General features: G+C 37.0%; 3 protein-coding genes across 3 annotated transcripts in view; all 3 read left to right on the plus strand.

Annotated features, from left to right (window-relative positions):
• Positions 1 to 391: 391 nt before the first annotated feature.
• Positions 392 to 4,775, plus strand: LOC135694850 (dynein light chain 2A-like). Its single transcript, XM_089109754.1, has one exon. The coding sequence runs from the start codon at positions 3,038 to 3,040 to the stop codon at positions 3,581 to 3,583; it is 546 nt and encodes a 181-aa protein (XP_088965880.1). The 5' UTR covers positions 392 to 3,037; the 3' UTR covers positions 3,584 to 4,775.
• Positions 4,776 to 4,927: 152 nt separating this feature from the next.
• On the plus strand, positions 4,928 to 12,952 carry LOC135695028 (uncharacterized). The gene is made up of 7 exons (XM_065213966.2): positions 4,928 to 6,020; positions 7,033 to 7,227; positions 7,633 to 7,829; positions 9,000 to 9,176; positions 9,717 to 9,911; positions 10,733 to 10,868; positions 12,423 to 12,952. The coding sequence occupies exons 1-6, from the start codon at positions 5,716 to 5,718 to the stop codon at positions 10,864 to 10,866; spliced, it is 1,203 nt and encodes a 400-aa protein (XP_065070038.2). The 5' UTR covers positions 4,928 to 5,715; the 3' UTR covers positions 10,867 to 10,868; positions 12,423 to 12,952.
• Positions 12,953 to 16,354: 3,402 nt separating this feature from the next.
• Positions 16,355 to 17,276, plus strand: part of LOC135695018 (RNA cytidine acetyltransferase) — a 30,030-nt gene continuing 29,108 nt past the window's right edge. Inside the window, exon 1 of the mRNA XM_065213951.2 lies at positions 16,355 to 16,697. Within this exon, the coding sequence (XP_065070023.2) occupies positions 16,590 to 16,697 (108 nt within the window). The 5' untranslated portion in view covers positions 16,355 to 16,589. The remainder of the gene's footprint in view (positions 16,698 to 17,276) is intronic.

Here is a 17,276-nt window from a genome sequence, read left to right on the forward strand (position 1 = left end):
ATTTATGTATCATGAAGAGTAATTTTATTATTTTATTCATCTGATTAGATGTTTTTCAATCAAGTGTTTAAATATGGTGTATTCTGTTTTGTTTATTTTGTATTCAATTCCCTTTGCTTTTTGTACCTGGGAGTGCATTAATTTGCCGGGGGCCAAGACATATTTATTTTGTATTTTTTCCAATTCCATGTTCATGCTACTAGTGCTGAGGTAAAGTAGAATGTGAAGTACCGCTCTGTTGCTTTTTTCCCTGTTATATTTTCTTCACCGCAGTGCAGTACGACCTGCGCAACCGAGAAGACATTGTTATTGTTGCTGAATATTCTGATAGCAAATAAATTCCGAAGGAATCTCGCAATACTTAGAGCTGTTTTGCAAGCTCTCAAATAAATGTCATGACACATCCTTGCGGCTTAAGTCGCCTTGGAGCAATGAAGCTGCAAGGGCAGAGAGTGCAGTTTGTTCTACTGGGCGTTCTTCTGTTTTGTCTCTAGGTATATCTCTAGGGGCGAGGTTTAAAAACCATTCAGTTGGTTTAGTCCTAACAGCTAATTCTTGTTTCTTATCGACGACATAGAAGTAGTGGGCTGTTTCTATGGCCATGAGACTGTTTAAGCGTTCGTAAGCGTTCGTAAACATGGTCGTAACTCTAGGTCCTAGAACGCCGTAAAAGCATAAGCGTTTTTAGTTATGTATGAAGTGATCTGCAGCTAAGTTTGTGTGTTTCCTTTCGGGCTCATCCTGAAATATGGATCAGGGACGCCGGATCACATTTTAGAGGAGGGAGGGGGGGCTCTATGCAAACTATTATGGTAGTTTGGCATCATTATCTTTGACGTGAAATGCTTTAGCAAAGAATCGAGGGGGCTACGGCCCCCGCCCCCAGCTCCCCGGCTCTGGCCTGCCTGTGGATTATGAGAAGACAGAAGCAATTGCATATAATTATTACTGTGCAAATTTCTAGACCTTTTCTTAAAACGATTGCAAAATTCTAACCTTCTTCTTTGATTTATTTTTCTTTTTAACACATTGCAAATTATGGTTGGGTGTTGGTCAACATGGCCTTGCATTGGTGAAGTTTAGTTAAAAATATCACTGTTTGCGCAGCAACCTTTCTTGCGTTATATCGCACGCCTTCACCCCGTTGGCGTTATCAATATTTACCGGTTTAAAGAAAGATTGTGCTGACAGTCAGTCTCTCTACTAATGTTGAGGGAATAGAAACAGGGGCTGTTACTCAACTGCAGTATTAATATTCTTCTATCATTCGTAAATATCAGTTGAAATTGTTGCTGATATTCAATAAGTATTATACGAAATGTCCTACGCGTGCAATTTGCAAAATGTAATTAACACTGCAATTAAAGTTTGAAAACATGAAGAAACTGATCGGAGTTTTAAGAAAGAAAAAAAAGGAATATTAATCATTTGTAGAAAGGCATCTAGACGGAGGCTTGTTTTGAAATAATCAGCAAAGTCGAATAAGAAATGCTCCAAAATTGATTGGTAACATTAGGATTCTTCAAATCTCCTTTAGTTTGATAAAATATGCTGTGCCAGAGCCAGGGCCGTGGCTACGGTGGGGTGTAGACTGTGACACTCCCTTGGCAAAGATTTTTGTTGCAAAAACAAAGGAGATTCTAGCCATTTAGGGGTGCTTAGTCGCTAAATTTCCAAAATTATCGGCAAATAAAGGATGATCCGACAAATTGAACCTGATGTTCCCCTATGAGCACAATAGCTAGCGACGACCCTGTAAAGGATTTTGTTTCATTTGTTGCATCTTGAATTTTTATTTTGCCTTTTTTTATGGTCACTAATTTAAAGTGCTTTTGATAGCAGGTAGATTTTGAAGGTATAATTTTAGACTTAACTGCTTTTATTAGTAGAGAATAAAACAACTAAAATGAGCTACAAGCAGTACTTACGAACTACGAATGTAAACATACGAAATTCAAAAAACTTTCTTCCAGTTGGAGAGGAGCAGGGATTGCGCACCAGTTTAAAACAAAGGGGCGGAAATGGGTGTCCCAACAATTTTTTGAGGCCACGCCCTCGGAAACGCTGGTAAACACCCCTTTTAGAAAATATTGCTTGTTTCTATTCCTTTTTTTCAACAGTTTGGTTCAGTAAGGATATCAATAACTTTGAAAATAGATTATCACGAAGGTAATAAAACATCAACCAAGTTAGAAAATACATCCTATCATTAAACAAGATAAAACACCTAGAAAATGAACAAAAAAGGTTTCCCGTCAATAAGAACTGTTACTACATAGGAGGAAACTATCCAAAGTTGCGTTAGAGTAAACCTTCCAAATTTTTTTTAGCCTATTATCGCAAAACGTGAGGGGGCTATAGCCCCTGCTAGCTGCGCGGTGCCTGGAGAGGAAGAGACTCCTACAAGTGACTACCACTACATTAGGTACCAGAACGCAGAGCCTAAAAATTCGACTTTCCCTTCCATATTTTTTTAGATTCTGGTACCCAGGGATCTGTGTAAAAGGGGCCAACAGACTATTGCTAAAACGGAAACTTCTGATTGCTTGTGTTCTTCTATCGACGCCAAAAGGAAATTATTGAAAATTTTTATCTCGCGTCATTCGAGCTACCAAAATAAACTTTAGCTGTAGATTATGGAATGCACAAAGCTTTAGGAAGCTGATATAGAGGCTGATGACGGGGTAATGTGTCATTTGTGGCACAAAAACAATGCGGAAGCAGGCAGCAAAATCATTAGGGGCTTGATAGCCTGACATGAAATCAATATAAAAACATGTTAAATTAGATTAGTAATGTCACAAGAACAGCTTGGAGCTGGTGCGGGTTATCATCACCGTCAGCTGGTTCGTATTTTAATGAAATATTTATAGCTACCGCTGCTCTTAAAGCGTGAAATAACTGCGGTGATTTGTTGACGTGTTCAACAGGCAAATCATCTCTATGGCCTAGCTGTGTATGGTCTAATCATTGTTTTTGCTTCAGATTTTTGCTTCAGATTTTGCTCAGAATTCCGTATTGTCCGAAGTAGAAGAAAATGTCTGGCCAACGCGGAAGCATTCGCCACAGAAGTTCCAGCTTCTTCGACCTTGAAGAAGTAAAACTTCATGTGCTTGAGAAACATGCCTCTCCAAGTTTAAAAGGGAAGTTCGCCGTGACCCACGAAGAGATTCCTGTTCATAGCCGTTCGTCGTTATCTGAAGAGGTTGGCGCGGTGAAGAAAAGGACGGGAAAATCGTTTCAAAATACTTTCCAGGTAGACCCGCCAAGTCTCTTTAATCCTTCGAAAGTCAAGCAGATTCTGGAAAAAGAGTTAAAGTTTCTCGAAAACGTTGATTACGAGCCTGAGCAGGCAAGACTTACAGCTATCGACCTCGCAAATACTATAAAATCGCAAGTGAAGTTGCTTTTTCCGCGATACAAAAGTGTTGTACAAGTCACAATTGGTGGAAAAGGCAGTCAAGGAATAAAGGTAGTAAGCAAATTTTTCTGGGACCAAGAGCGAGATAATTACGCATCACACACAGTTACGAGCTCTAGTATTTTCGCCGTCGCTACTGTTTACGGCCTGTATTACGACTAAGACATAAGTCTTTGGACGTCTCGTGGCGTTATTACGGCAACGGGAATCATCCTAGCACGGAATAACATTAACAGGTACAAATCGTTGAAGATGTAAACTTTCCTGCAATGGGGGTGAAAATGAACAGTTGACGTGGATAAACCGACGTCGTATCATTCAATGAATCCAGAGACGCCGAAAGAGTTTAATTTTTACATCAAAGTTTGCATGAATTTTAGCATCAAAGTTTTTCGTGATTTTTACATCAAATTTTTTCTTGAATTTTTACATCAAGGTTACAAGAAGCACCATCCAGCGGAATGAGAATAAGTAGAGTCCCTTTTAAGAACTTATGTTAATAAAAATGGAAAGATAACCCGGGATTTATTAAAAGGAGCTTGATCGGACATAATGCAAACTATATGTGTGGAACATGGTAGGAAACAAATAACACACCCTCTTAGAATTAAAGCAACCAGGTCATCGCATCCGGGTGCTTTAAAAAAAATCAAAATTCCATGTATTTTTCAAAGGATTTTAACTGATATTTTCCATCTTTCGGAAATGAAGGCTACAAAAATGTAAATTCCTTTTTTAATATTCTGATAACTGTGATTCAAATTACCGAAAACCTTGCTTTCCCACGGTACCGTTTCATCTCCCACGGCACAATCGGGGTAGTGTCATATTCCAGTCTCATGATTCTTTGGAATGCCGCATTATTTCGTTAAACCAGGGTTAGGTTGTTCAATTATGTCAGTCTCATTTCATCCCTCGATCAACCCTTAGGCTTCGCACAAAACAGTCATCGTGAATGAATAAGGCTTATACTCAAGAAAAGCTTCACAACCAGGGCCCGCGCCACAAGGGGGCGGGTATGGCCATGCCCCCCACTTTTTTCCGAAGGAAGTAGTTCTACGGCTGCAGAAAAAGGGGTAAGGTGCCTTGGCCCTTTACTTTTTCTAGCCTGCCCCCCCCCCCCACTTTCAAACTCGTGGCTTGGGCCCTGATAACTGCCATGAACAATTATTTATATTCAGATCATAAATTTATGGATAAAAAATAGACCTTCCTACATGTATATTAAAGTATATTAGAGATTTATTAGAAATATTTGCCATAGCTGTTTGAAAAGAAGAGAAATTTCGTAGTTGTAAGTAAATCTTAGTGAACTTAGAAATCTAATTGGTTTCTTATATAAAACTACGAACAATAGTTGCAAAATTTTTCAAGTGTTTCCCTTATTGATCTTTATAAATGCCATTACCAACTTTAACATGCTAAGCTTTATTGATAAAAAACTTATTCATGATTTTATAAATTGATAGCAAAATAACGACGAATTTATATAGCGCCCTTACTTCTATCGAAATGCACGATCATTCTTGTAAACTGAAGGAAGAAGATGAAATTTATCGACCATAGTTGCTGTTTTTTTCAGGGGCTCTTTGGCAGGGTTTTTCCCCCTGTGGGCCAATGCCCCCATCGATTTATGTGATGTCATTTCCCTGAATTTTTTACCCAAGTTTACACAGCAAACTCTCGACATCTGAACAGAGCCGAAGAATTAAGCTGCTCTTGCCTTTGTTTCCTCGGTATGTTTGGCATGTTTGAGAGATCTTCTGCACCGTCATTCTTTTTTGGCTCTTGCCTTTGGTAAACTGAATGTTTTAAGCCGCAATGTTTAGCAGCCATTTAGAACCGCAAGCCATTGACAAGTTTTTCTCGATCAACTTAACGCTAAATGAAGATTTTTATTGCATGAAAAAGTGTCATTGCGATGTTACGAAATATCAGCTGTCAAATATATTTTGACTCGGGAAATTTACTTTTAGGTTGTAGTTAGGTTTTATGTCTGATTCGAATGATCTATACTTCGTTTCCTCCTGTTTACTTCATAGTGCGCTGCTTCTAAGAACTTGTAGGAAGTGCTTCTTTTCAAATGAAACGAACATTGAAGAGACCCAGAAAAGTTATTCAGTTTTACGGGTATTCCTTAAATTGAGGGATTTATTAACTAGGTCAAAGGGACAGTTACGTCTTTTGATTGTTACCCCGGCATTTTCGTGATACGTCTCCATCAAAAAATTCCGCGAAAGCCTAGCCTCGTTTTAGGCACGAAATCATTATCAAAGCAGGATGACAACAAAGTTATGGCCGAAGTTGACAGAAGATGTTTGCTAGTTTCAGCGGAAGGAATCTGTCTTGTCTTTGTGCTACAGTGTGTGTTGTTGAGATGCTCGTCCTGTCCAACTTCTACACAGTATTATGCAGTTCATTCCAAAGCTTCTATATTTGTACGGGGCCTAAGCCAAAACAACATGGACTGTTCCTTCAATATCGCACGTGGCAATGGATTTGGGGAAGATTATTTTCTCGAATTAAAATGGATAGATCTTACTGTGCCAGATAAAATGCCAAGCTGTGAAGAGTCGTACATCGAGGTTTTTTTAACGAGGTACGTTGGACGATTTTGGACAGTGTGATAGGCTAGGCCATTTCAATCCAAATGATATCAATATCAAACAAATCTAATACCCCTGTGTAACAAGTCCGGTGAGCTTTTTTCTTCACGGGGAATAGTGGGTAAATATAGCAAGGGCAGCGAATTTCGTTTCGGACTGTCAGGGGTGGGATGTTATGCTAAACACGGAACTTAAGATTGACTCTGGACAAAAAAATCAGCTTGTAGGGAACGTAGGGAAATTTGAAAATGCCTTAGGCATTTGATTTTTCGAAAGGGGACTCACCCTAGACAAATTTCTCGCCGGGGACGGTTCTCACAAGGCTTGTTACACAGGGCTTTATTATTGTTTATATTTGTTGCTTTTATTTCGCGTGGAGACAATATATTATACTGCCTGCATACTATTACTTTACAATACTACTTAAACTGCTTCCGCTTACGATACTGCTTTAGGGGGCAAAATCCAATGTCTACTAAATGCAAATTACACATTTCAGAGAGGATGGACCCAGCTAAGGAGGCCAAAATGTGTCCCCTGTATAGCACACTTGCTGTTTCTTGAGGGACCTGTTTGGTTCGGTTCATTCAATTTCAAAGTCATTTAAAACCCAGTTTTGATATAATTTGACAATATTGTATACAAATATATGAATACATAGAAACACATACAAGTTACAAACTGCATATGAGAAGGTATCAAAATTATGTGGTTTATTGCATAGGGAAGAATTTACTAAGGAGGAGCTCTCTCAGCAGGTACAATGATCACAGTAATTGACAGGCACCACAGAGTAGAGGGGCTGGGGGGCTAAAGGCAAAATTTAGAAATGAATCACCAGTCAAGCCTCTTTTTATTCAGTTTTAGCCCTCTCTACTTTTCTCAGTGCTCTGTGGTGCCCTATTTGTTTCATTAAAAAGCTCTTTATCAAAATTATTCATAATTCATGTTACTTCTTTATGTTTACTTTTTTTATGAAACTAAGGTATTTTCTGTACTGCACAGGTCCTACAACAGTTTGGGAAGAATTTGTACAAGCAATATAGTTAACACTTGGTATGTATTCACAATGTATTCATATGATGGAAATGCAGAAATTAAATATCATGTTGGAAAAGAAGCACAAAACTTTAAATTCCATTTGCAAATCAAGCTACGAAGCAGAAAAACTGAGTATCTTGGTTCTGGAGTCAAGTGCTAGTAAGTGAACTTTTTCAATGAAATATTGAAAATATTATTGCAGTGTTATGATATACAATATTTTGGAGCCATGTTTCCTCTCTTTTGGGATGAGAACATTGAAAATAATGTTTTTCATCTTTGTGACCCAGAGTAATGATTCTTCATAGCACAATACAGCCTTGGCCTGCAAAATGATTATAGAATATCAAACCAATAAGGAAATTTCAAAGACTTGAATTTATGTAACTGAGGACCATTGAGTCTTTTTCTTCTGTTTTCCACCCTACTTGTTTATGTCTGGAACCAGTTTCACTTTTTTGGTTAAATCTCCTTCTGAAAGTGTTAATCTGAGTACCCTATGATAATTTTGTGAAAAAAGGGAGCTGGATGGTAACTGATGCTTCCTTTTAAATTTTCTTGCAGCAATGCAAGATTGACCCGTGGCTCTGGAAATTTGTTCTCATCAGGGTGGCCAAGAAGAGGCTATAATTTTAGTTCACCTCCTTGTACACATGAAATTGAGCCTAATTCAGTTTCTGAGACCAGACTCTATTTTATGGATATCAGCCTGAAACGACAGTTCTCTGGCTGTGATAGCAATGATATTTTGGTCATTAAAGGTTTGTTATTGTTTATATAGTACTCTATGTATTACCTGGAAAAACTTGCGAGAAAATGTTGTAAAATGTAATCTACTTTGAAATACAAATTTGCCCCTTTAATATACCAGTTTATTCCAGAGAAGTTTATGATTCAAAGATCTAATATTTGATAATACTTATTATGACCAGGGCAACTAGTTGAGATATTACCAAATGCTGGCTGCATCAGCACAAAATAACAGAAATATATCTAGCTGGCTTGACTTTGTACTGTCAGCATATTCTGCACAGCAAAGGAATGCTATCCTTAAAAATTAGCTGGAGGGCTGTGCTCGATCCTTGAGAAACCACATCCCTGATCAAAACGCTATAACTTAATAATGGGCCAACACAGAACTCCTCCAATAAAACATGTGCTTGATTGTTAAGGTTTGCCGAGGCAAATTACTCTGAAGGTTTGCCAAGCCCAAAAACCCCCCAGCCCCCTCCACATCATGCACTCCCTGATTCTACCCTTTATATGATTTGACAGTTCAAGGGGTCAGTGTCTATGATAAGCCATTGTGATGATGAAACTGATAAAAGAGAAACAAGAAAGTAGATAAATACAGTTCAACAATGGCTCAGAAACAAAAAGCAACATTTAGAAAAAATAATCACTAAATTAGTTTTACCCAGCACTTTTTCAGAAAATTTAGAATCGAAGAGCGTGGAATACATGAAAAGTGATGTTGTATTTTTAAAGATATAAGAAGTCAAAAATAGGCTAAGTAAGAGAAAACCATGTGGTCCTTCCCAACTACGTAACAGGGCCTCCGTCGAAGGTAGGGGAATTCTTAACACTTGAAACTGCTTGACTGGCTACATTTAGCTTTCAATTTATCAAATTTTTTAACCACACCGCACCACAAGTAAAGATTGCCCTAAAATTCAGGCATTAAGAAGGAGAGAGGGGAATAACCATGACACGTTGCTAGAGGTTTTTAAGTTACATGATACGTAAAGAAAACAAGAAGTTTGCCATGAAATGTAACAACGGTGGTCAGGCCAGAAATGTCGGACAGGAATCTAATCCTTTCAGTCACTTCAATGCCCTTCACGAAAGCTTATTATAGTTCTTCTTGAACCATTTAGAGGACCCTTGACCCACTCCATTCCTTTGCTAAGATTCCACTATTTTGTTTACAGGTGCAGAAAATCATGAATCATATGAAAAAAGCACAACCATCAGGAAGGCGATTTGTGGCGACAAATCCTTGTTAACTTTAACAGTGCAACACACGAAGGTCTATGTCCGATTTATAAGACATATACGAGGGAAGAATTACAATGCGAGAGGATTTGTTGCTGGATACTTGAGTTATGGTAACTTTCCAGCTTTTTTCAAGCATCCCCCCCCCCCAGCCCCGTTCTTATTTTCGAACATTCCAAGTGCTTTCAATCAAATTTCAATGAAGAAAATGTTGAGAACGGTTTGCTATACACCCTTCAATATGGTGAAAAAACTCTTGCATCAATGCAAAAATCATCATAAGATGGTACTGAAAATTTACATGTTCTCTGATCTTGGATATTGCTTGCTTTGCTATTTTCCATAAAATAGACCCAGATATTTAACAGTTTTCAATGAGAAATTCAAAACCACGATTATGAATCCTACTGTGCCCTGTGTAGATTTTATATTTCTGTCTGGTTAAGGGTTTTATATTGCTTGTTTTGATTATGAATTGCGCAAACTTTCTTTTAAGTTTAGGATAAATTCTTCAATAACATGTATTTTAAGGTTTTGATAGCGTTGACTAGCGTAATGGATAGAAAGGAACCGAACGTTAAAAAAAGAAGTTATTGATATTATCAATTAATAGTATATTCATGCTTGTTGATTCTCTGTTTTCAATTTTTTAGAAATAGAAGAGAGCTCTATGAAGTCGGTAATGATAGCACTTGTTGTTTGCTTGTTCGTGGTTTTGGCAATGCTTATCGCTGCTTGCTGTTGGTACCGTGTCATCAGAATTAGGAGGCGTAGGCACCAAAGTGCGGTCCCTTCAAATGAAGATGCCACATTAAGGGTAACGCAGGAGCCTGGAAACAACAATGGAGGTCAGTACGTCATTGGGGGCTGCCTGTGTCTTATAAATCATACATGGAACTTCCTGTGTCAACAAACATAAATGATAATTCCCTGTAGAACGAGCGTCTGCTCAGTCATAAGCCATCAATTTAAGTTGAGCTTCTGACGCCACTCATCCTCCCCAGGGTACTACTGCTGTTCTAAGGTCGGTTTAAAAAGTTGGGTGCTACCTTTAGGCTGGCTCACTTAATCTTTGTTTGAAAGCAATCTACTTCCTTTCTAAAATGCTAGGTTAATACTTCTGGAAAATGAAAAGATTGAGCTGCAAAAGACTAGGTTTACACGACTTGCATAGCTCTAGTAGTCGGGTAGCCCTACCATCATGTTTTAACTTATCCTTGATGATTCGTAAAATGTTACTTCAAAACTGCTTCTTACTATCTTACTTCTGCCACTTTCAAACCCAAAGAAAAAAGTCAAAATCTAAGCCTGCCAACAATCGATCATACACTTTTTCTGTTGATAACATGCAGCCCGAAAGGTAACACTTAAGAATTCTTCGGGCCTCAGAAGTAAGGCAAATTTTAAGGACCTGGCAAATGAGAAGCATTCTTAGCAACTGTAATCGTATAAGATGAGGAGTTGTAGTCTGTAACTTTCAGAGTTTAGAAGTCCTCATTTATAAGTCGTTAGAATAAAACACCAATGGGGCAAACAAATCACTGATGAAGACCCTGAATTCATTTGTTGCATGGACTCATATGTTTGTTACCCACAAACTAGATTCGGAAATTCTTTCCTTTTGGCTCTGTATTTCTTATGAGACTCAACTTGTTTATCATCTTTGTAGAAGAATCCTGTGTCGCATATGTGTTTGCCCTGCCACCGTATTCTGCCGAAGATCCGTTCCCAAGATCACAGGATCACTTACCTCCTCCTTATAACGAGACAAATCTCAACGAAACGCAGTCCACAGAAAATTGAAAGTAAGTTCCTCTGTATGTTTTAGATGTAAATAATATTTTGGGTAACATACATACACAGAAAAGTGTTGAAAATTCCCAAATACTGCTGTAACTCGTTAAAGCTATACCATTGGCTCCTACTTACATAACCCGATATATACACGTGAATATTTGTTGAATATTTTCTATTTCTGAAATGAAGCCCAAAGTAAATACCACGGAAGCACCACGCTGTACCACGGTGTTAGAATCTTTGATTGAACAGTTTAAAATAAACTTGATTTGAAACCTAATGAGAAACCTCTTTTATTCTATTTTTGATAATTTCTTTGAACGGGTTTTTTGTTTTTTATAAGCAATTTTTTTAGATTTCTTGAGTGATTACGTCACAAAAATCTTTCTGAATTTTGATTCCACAACCTGAAACTCATCATGAAATACCTCTAAATGTGCAAAATAAGTTTTATGTGTGACAAATTGGCTGAGATTTGGCCACGTGAGTACCGGCTATTTTCTCATCCAACCTTTGTTATTTGGTTTCTGTTCATAACTTTATGAAGAAAACAAAAAATAACAATAACCCATTAACAAACTTGAAATATTCCATTGGCAATATCTCAACTGATTTTTTACATTTAACTGATTTTGCATAATTAGTATTTCATTGTGTTTTTAAGGTTATTTGTTTTTTTAAAATTTCAAAAATATATTTTTCATGCCTTCAAACTTAAGAACTTTATTGCAGGGTCCACTGAAATTCAGCTACCTAAAATGAGTCACTCAGCCTTTCAACGAAATATATGACACTTGGTCCCAAAATATTCTTAAAAAACGATGGCAAAATGTTCTATATCCTAAAAATTGTGTCCTAGATGCAAAAAGCAAAGCTTTGTGAAACACAAACATTTATATATTGTCTTAGATTTATTTGATCACTGCCTAAATATTATTAATGCAAAAGTTTTCGCTGTTTTCAAAGAATAAGAATTTCAACAACTACATTATTCATTATCATAGATGAACGGGCATCTTGTGTATGGTTCAAAAAAGATTTTGCAATAAAAAATGTCTCCATCCAGCAATTTTATGTTTAGTATACAAAGTAACAAAGCTTTCATTTATCGTTTAGAACAGCTTTATCAAGAACCTGTCTTCAGCTAAAATGTGCCCTTAGCCTTTTGGGGAGGGGGTGGGTGGTTGGAGGGTCGTTTCCACAAAAAGGTTTCTTGGTTTTGTGAACAGTGTCCATTATACATTGATATATAGTTAGTTTATGTACTCATTTTTTTCGGTTGAAGCAAGGTAAAAAATTCAACTAGTTGAAGATTTAATATGCTTATTCTACCTATACTTCTAAAAATTATATCGTCAAACCAATCGAAAACTTGTCTAATTGGCTGTTTAATGCCATGAAATCACAATCGATGTTTTGTAGCGTAAGGCGTAATTAGGTGAAAAAACTTTCAAGTTTCCTCTTCTTATGTTTAGCATCTATTTTCAGGTAACTCATACTTTCAATTGTTTTCTAACCCTTAAGTAATGTTTTAGACTTTCTGAATGCTTGTCTGTTTTTAGGACTTTTTCGACATAGATTCATCATAGAAAGTCATTTTGCTCTACAAGAAATCATATATCCAACTACAAAATAGAAGCAGATTCCTATACAGCTATACAGTTTTTGGTGATAAAAACAACACAGAATATTGTGCCTGACATTTGTATATTCATTCCGTACTCTAAAACCCAGTGGCGGCGCCAAGGGGGTATGGAGGGTAATTACCCCCCCCCCCACTTTTGTCAAAAGATGGTCTCCATATTTCTTCTAAAACTGGATTAAAAAGTGCTAGGTACTTAAACAACACAAAAGAGGAGTGGACTTACTGGCCACGCCAATTACCCTCCGACTTTGTAGTACCAGGCGCCGCCACTGCTAAAACCGTTTATGTATAATAATGAACCCTGTATATAACTATGTACTTTCAAAATTTAATGAATGCAAATTGTAGTTAGTAGAATTGAATGGAGAAAATGTTAGTGTAATATAGTTATATAATGATTTAGTCAGTTTTGCAATTTTAGTTGTTGTCAATATATTTTTGTAGTGTCTCAAAGTGCCCTTTCTCCTCTACTCCTCCTCAATATATGTGGCTTCCTCCCGTATGATCATGCAGTATGGATATTTCAAGTCTTTGCTGGACATTGGCTGTTTTAAAAAAATCAAACTATATCCGCCATTCCTCGAAAATATTATCGAATGTGTTATATCCTTAAAAATTCACTAACTGGGTATTGACAGCGTGCACAAAGACCGGTAGTGTAACGTTAAAAAACTGGCCAAGAACTTAATACGCAAGTTCCGTAGATCGTGTTTCACCTTATACACCTGTTTTTCCTTTAAATCGTAGAAACTCCTGTTCAAGACTTCGTTTGATACTAACAGGATAGCCAACCGGAGTTCTATTTCCTATGTATTTACTCTGCTCTGTTAGAATCGACCTATTGTGCATTTTTAATCAGGTAAATAATTCATGCCACTTAGTCAATCAATAGTTATAATTGGGCTTCGGTACTTTATTACCAACAGAGTTTATTCCATCTAAATTTTATTATAGTAATGTTATCAAAATTTCATCAGGTCATTTATTAATGAAGTATTTGGATCCCCCATAATAGCTTGCTCTTTTCTAATCTTGCAAACATACCTGAACCCTTTATCTAACGGTAATTTGACATCATTGGTGGTATGGCAGACCACCTTCTAGGGCTGAAATGGGAACTCGATGTGGTTTAACAAATTATATGCTCTTTTGTGAAACATTCTGCAAAATATTTCAATCTTCCTTTAGTATTTCACCGGGAATTTTAAGAGAGCTGGTTCATTAACCTCCAGCAACCTAGAATCCTTCAATGTTGGAAAATCTGCTACTTTCTGCTTTGTTCTTTGAAGGGCTGTTGCATTTTCGTGAGTGGTTTTTATATCAATATTTCTTGTATATAGACATTTCTTATATGAATGTTTTTAAGTTATTTAGAAAATAAACTTTGGCACCATTGATATTTTATTCTCTTGTTGACGTGCTTTCACTTTTTGTTCTGTATATTTTACTTGATAAATTGCATTCTGTGTTTGGTGGCGTATGTTTATAAGAACGTTGGACGGTTAAAAGAATTCATTCACTTTCTGACTTGTGGTTACTATTTTTGTCTCGTTTTCATGTATACCTCGTTTAAGATTCAAGTTACATTTAATTGTTACAAAAACTATGAAGTTGTTGAGCTTTCCAGAATGAAATTAGTTGATCCAGATGCAAAAAGACATTTGAAGTGGGCCCACGCAGAGTTTGTTGCCAGGCAGATTTTAGTATCACACCGGTGCGGACATTTTTGTTCCTATTTTGCCTACCGTCGCGCGATTTTAACCCCTAATTTCGATCCAGACCCCTCTCTAATACGCCCTCCCTTTTAGCAATTGCAATGTTATTTCTGCAAGTAGGGCATTCACATGAACTAACATATATAATCTAAGAGTTTTCTGCTATTACCACAAATAATGGGAAATAAAAATTATCATTTTCATTTTAAACCAGTTTCTTGATTCACAATGAAAATGCTTTTTTGAAAGACTCTGTACTGAAAATGCCCCTCCCCATGCTAATTCAAATCATGACGATATACCTAATTCATTTTCAGTTACAAAGAAATCATACTCATTTAAGAATTTAACAGGGCGTCCGAGGAAGGGGGGGGGGGACATGGCCTCCCACTTCTTGCAAAACAATAGAACTTTTCACAAAAACGTTTGTTATAGGTGTTAAATTTTCCCTTGCACCCATCCCCACTTTTGGAGCCCATGTTTAGCGGAGATGTTACTAAACAAAACAAACTTACTGTATTTCTTTTTAAAAGAATATTCGTAATGGGTGCCTCTTGTCAAGCTACAGTGAACTTACATTATTAACCAAAGAATTTTTATGTTCATTATGTTCATAGTTACTTGTACTTCTGTATTCAATCCTGTAAAGACATTCTTACAAAGCGATAATTCAGCTTTGCACTTTAAGAAACTAAGCAACTGAAAACGTTTGCTATGATTCATTTGGTGGGATAGCTTCCACTGTGACGTCATCATCATCTTCAGTTTTGACCTGGTCCTTCTTTATTTCTCCTGTTGTTGCATCTTCTTTTAACTTTGTAACGTATTCTTCGTCAAGTTCTTCAATTTTTAAACCTCCTCTTTCATCTGTTAGTTTTTGTAGTTTAGGGACGTCAACAATAAGATACCCGTCTTTCGAGAAACTAGCTTTTACCTTGGTCAAGTCTGAATGTTTTGGAAGCAGATATTGGTACCTGAAAAAGCTCCTCTCAGAACATTTTTTGTTTTCGTCCTTGCAGCCTTTCTTTCCAGAAATTTTTAAGAAATCATCCTCGACCTTAACTGAAATTTCATTTCTTTCAAAACCCTTTAAATTCATGGCAAAATTGAACTGTTTGTCGTCGTTTTTGACAACACGAGCAGCTAACTGTGGAATAGCGAGGTCCTTTTCTTTGGTCTTTGTAGTTTTCTTGCAGCTGCTTTCTTGGGTTTCATGTTTTTCAGCTTTTTTGCAAGACTGTGAACTAGGCTTTAGGACTGGCTGGTCAAAGAAGTTTTCGAAATCGTCGTCGTTGAAAAACGGATCACTTGTGAAGTGGTCAGCGAAAGCTTTCGTCATCATGTCAAATGTTGTCCAGGGTCTCAAAAAGAATGGATCATCGAAAAATGAACGTCTTCGTAGGCCAAGCCGTCCTTCGGTTAATGACATGCAAGAAACAGTAATTAAAATTCCAAAACAGATAAATTTTTCCATTGTTACTGAAAATTGTTAAACTCAAGAAAAATGTGTTCTCGATTTTATTATGCTGCCGCTAGCACCCCAGATGTATCGAGAGTTGACTGCAATTTACTGCTGCCTTCCTACCACAGGCAATTTATTCTACGCTACAATACACGTGGCAGTACAAGAAAGCCCCAGCACAACAAATAAACAACATTGCCTTTTCTCATGCAACCAGGAAACGTGCAATCATGCACACGCACCTCCGCAGAAAATCGTTTTCTAGAACCTACTGCGAGGCACTGTCAGTGACTGCGAGGGCAATCGCGAGACCTGCTTTGTGAAAAAGAAAAGGCCATTATTGAGATAATTTTAATCAATTTTATTCAAATAAAGGATGTGGCCATTACCAAAACACAAAATAGACATTTAAAAGTCGAAGAAAACCCTAGAAAACTATTGACTCTCTTTCTCGACAAAATTTGCGAGGTTTACAACTCGGATCGGATATGTGGTGTATTTCGCAGAAATAATAAAAAATCAGCAATAACAAAAATGAAAATTATCCAGGAAACAAACAGAAAAGAAAATTCAAAAATACCCTAAATGATCATTTAGTAACCACTGAAACCAACTCTACAAAGAATCGATGAGATGATAAAATCAAAACAATCACAGAATAATCTCGTTTCTGTGTCTGATAGTGAGGTTTCTTGAGAAGCACGAGGGCAAAAAACAGAGGCCTCGGCAAGATGTCTAAAGTTTGTTCTGCATTTGTGATTTGGGAAATAAAAGTATGAAAAGTATTATTTATATCGCCAAAGATAAATTGAGTACGTGAATTTCAAAGCAGTTCAGAAGCTGACACCAAAAGAAGTTAAGCACTCAAGTCGCTGATTGTGCGAAACAGTGCTAACCGGCAAACAAAATGGTGCTGAAGAAAATAGACAACAGAATTCGAGTGCTGATCGAAAATGGGGTTTCAGAAAAACACAGGACATTATTTTTCATAGTCGGGGATCATGCAAGGGATCAGGTATTGTATAAAATGCCTATTTTGTACATGTTTATTTGTTACCTTATCCATTTTACAACAGGGGGTTTTTTCTCTACAATCTGCCAAGCTCCTGAGATGGTTGGAATTGGATGGTTCCTCCATAAGAAGTTCTTCTTCATACAATTTATTGTCTGATGTTAAAATCTCAAAACATTGCTTTGAAACTGTATTTGTACTTAGGCCTACTTTTTATTGTATGTTATATTTTGTTATTAAATTGATATTTTGTACTTGGTCCAGTCTGCATTTCTTGTTTTAAGGCAGAAGTTAAGCAATCTATACAAAAGAAGCAGTCTCGACCAAATTTGAAGGGCGTGATTTCAAGAATTTTTTTCCTTGGGGCAAAGCTTCTTTCCTGTTCATCAGATTTTTTTAATTGGTGCTTCAAATGGATGAAAAATTACTGTGCTATGGTCTTCCCGTTACTGGAGCTATGAATGAAAATTGGAATGTAGAGTGGAGTTTTAAAGAAGGCAACAAAAACTGAAACTGAGTTTTCCACTTTTTTGGAGGGGAGATGAAAGAGGGTTATGTTTTGCAGTTTCAAGAATGATTTCT

The sequence above is a fragment of the Rhopilema esculentum genome, chromosome 8 (genome assembly GCF_057945365.1).
Source record: "Rhopilema esculentum isolate cy_ngs chromosome 8, ASM5794536v1, whole genome shotgun sequence".
Classification (NCBI taxonomy): Eukaryota; Metazoa; Cnidaria; class Scyphozoa; order Rhizostomeae; family Rhizostomatidae; genus Rhopilema; species Rhopilema esculentum.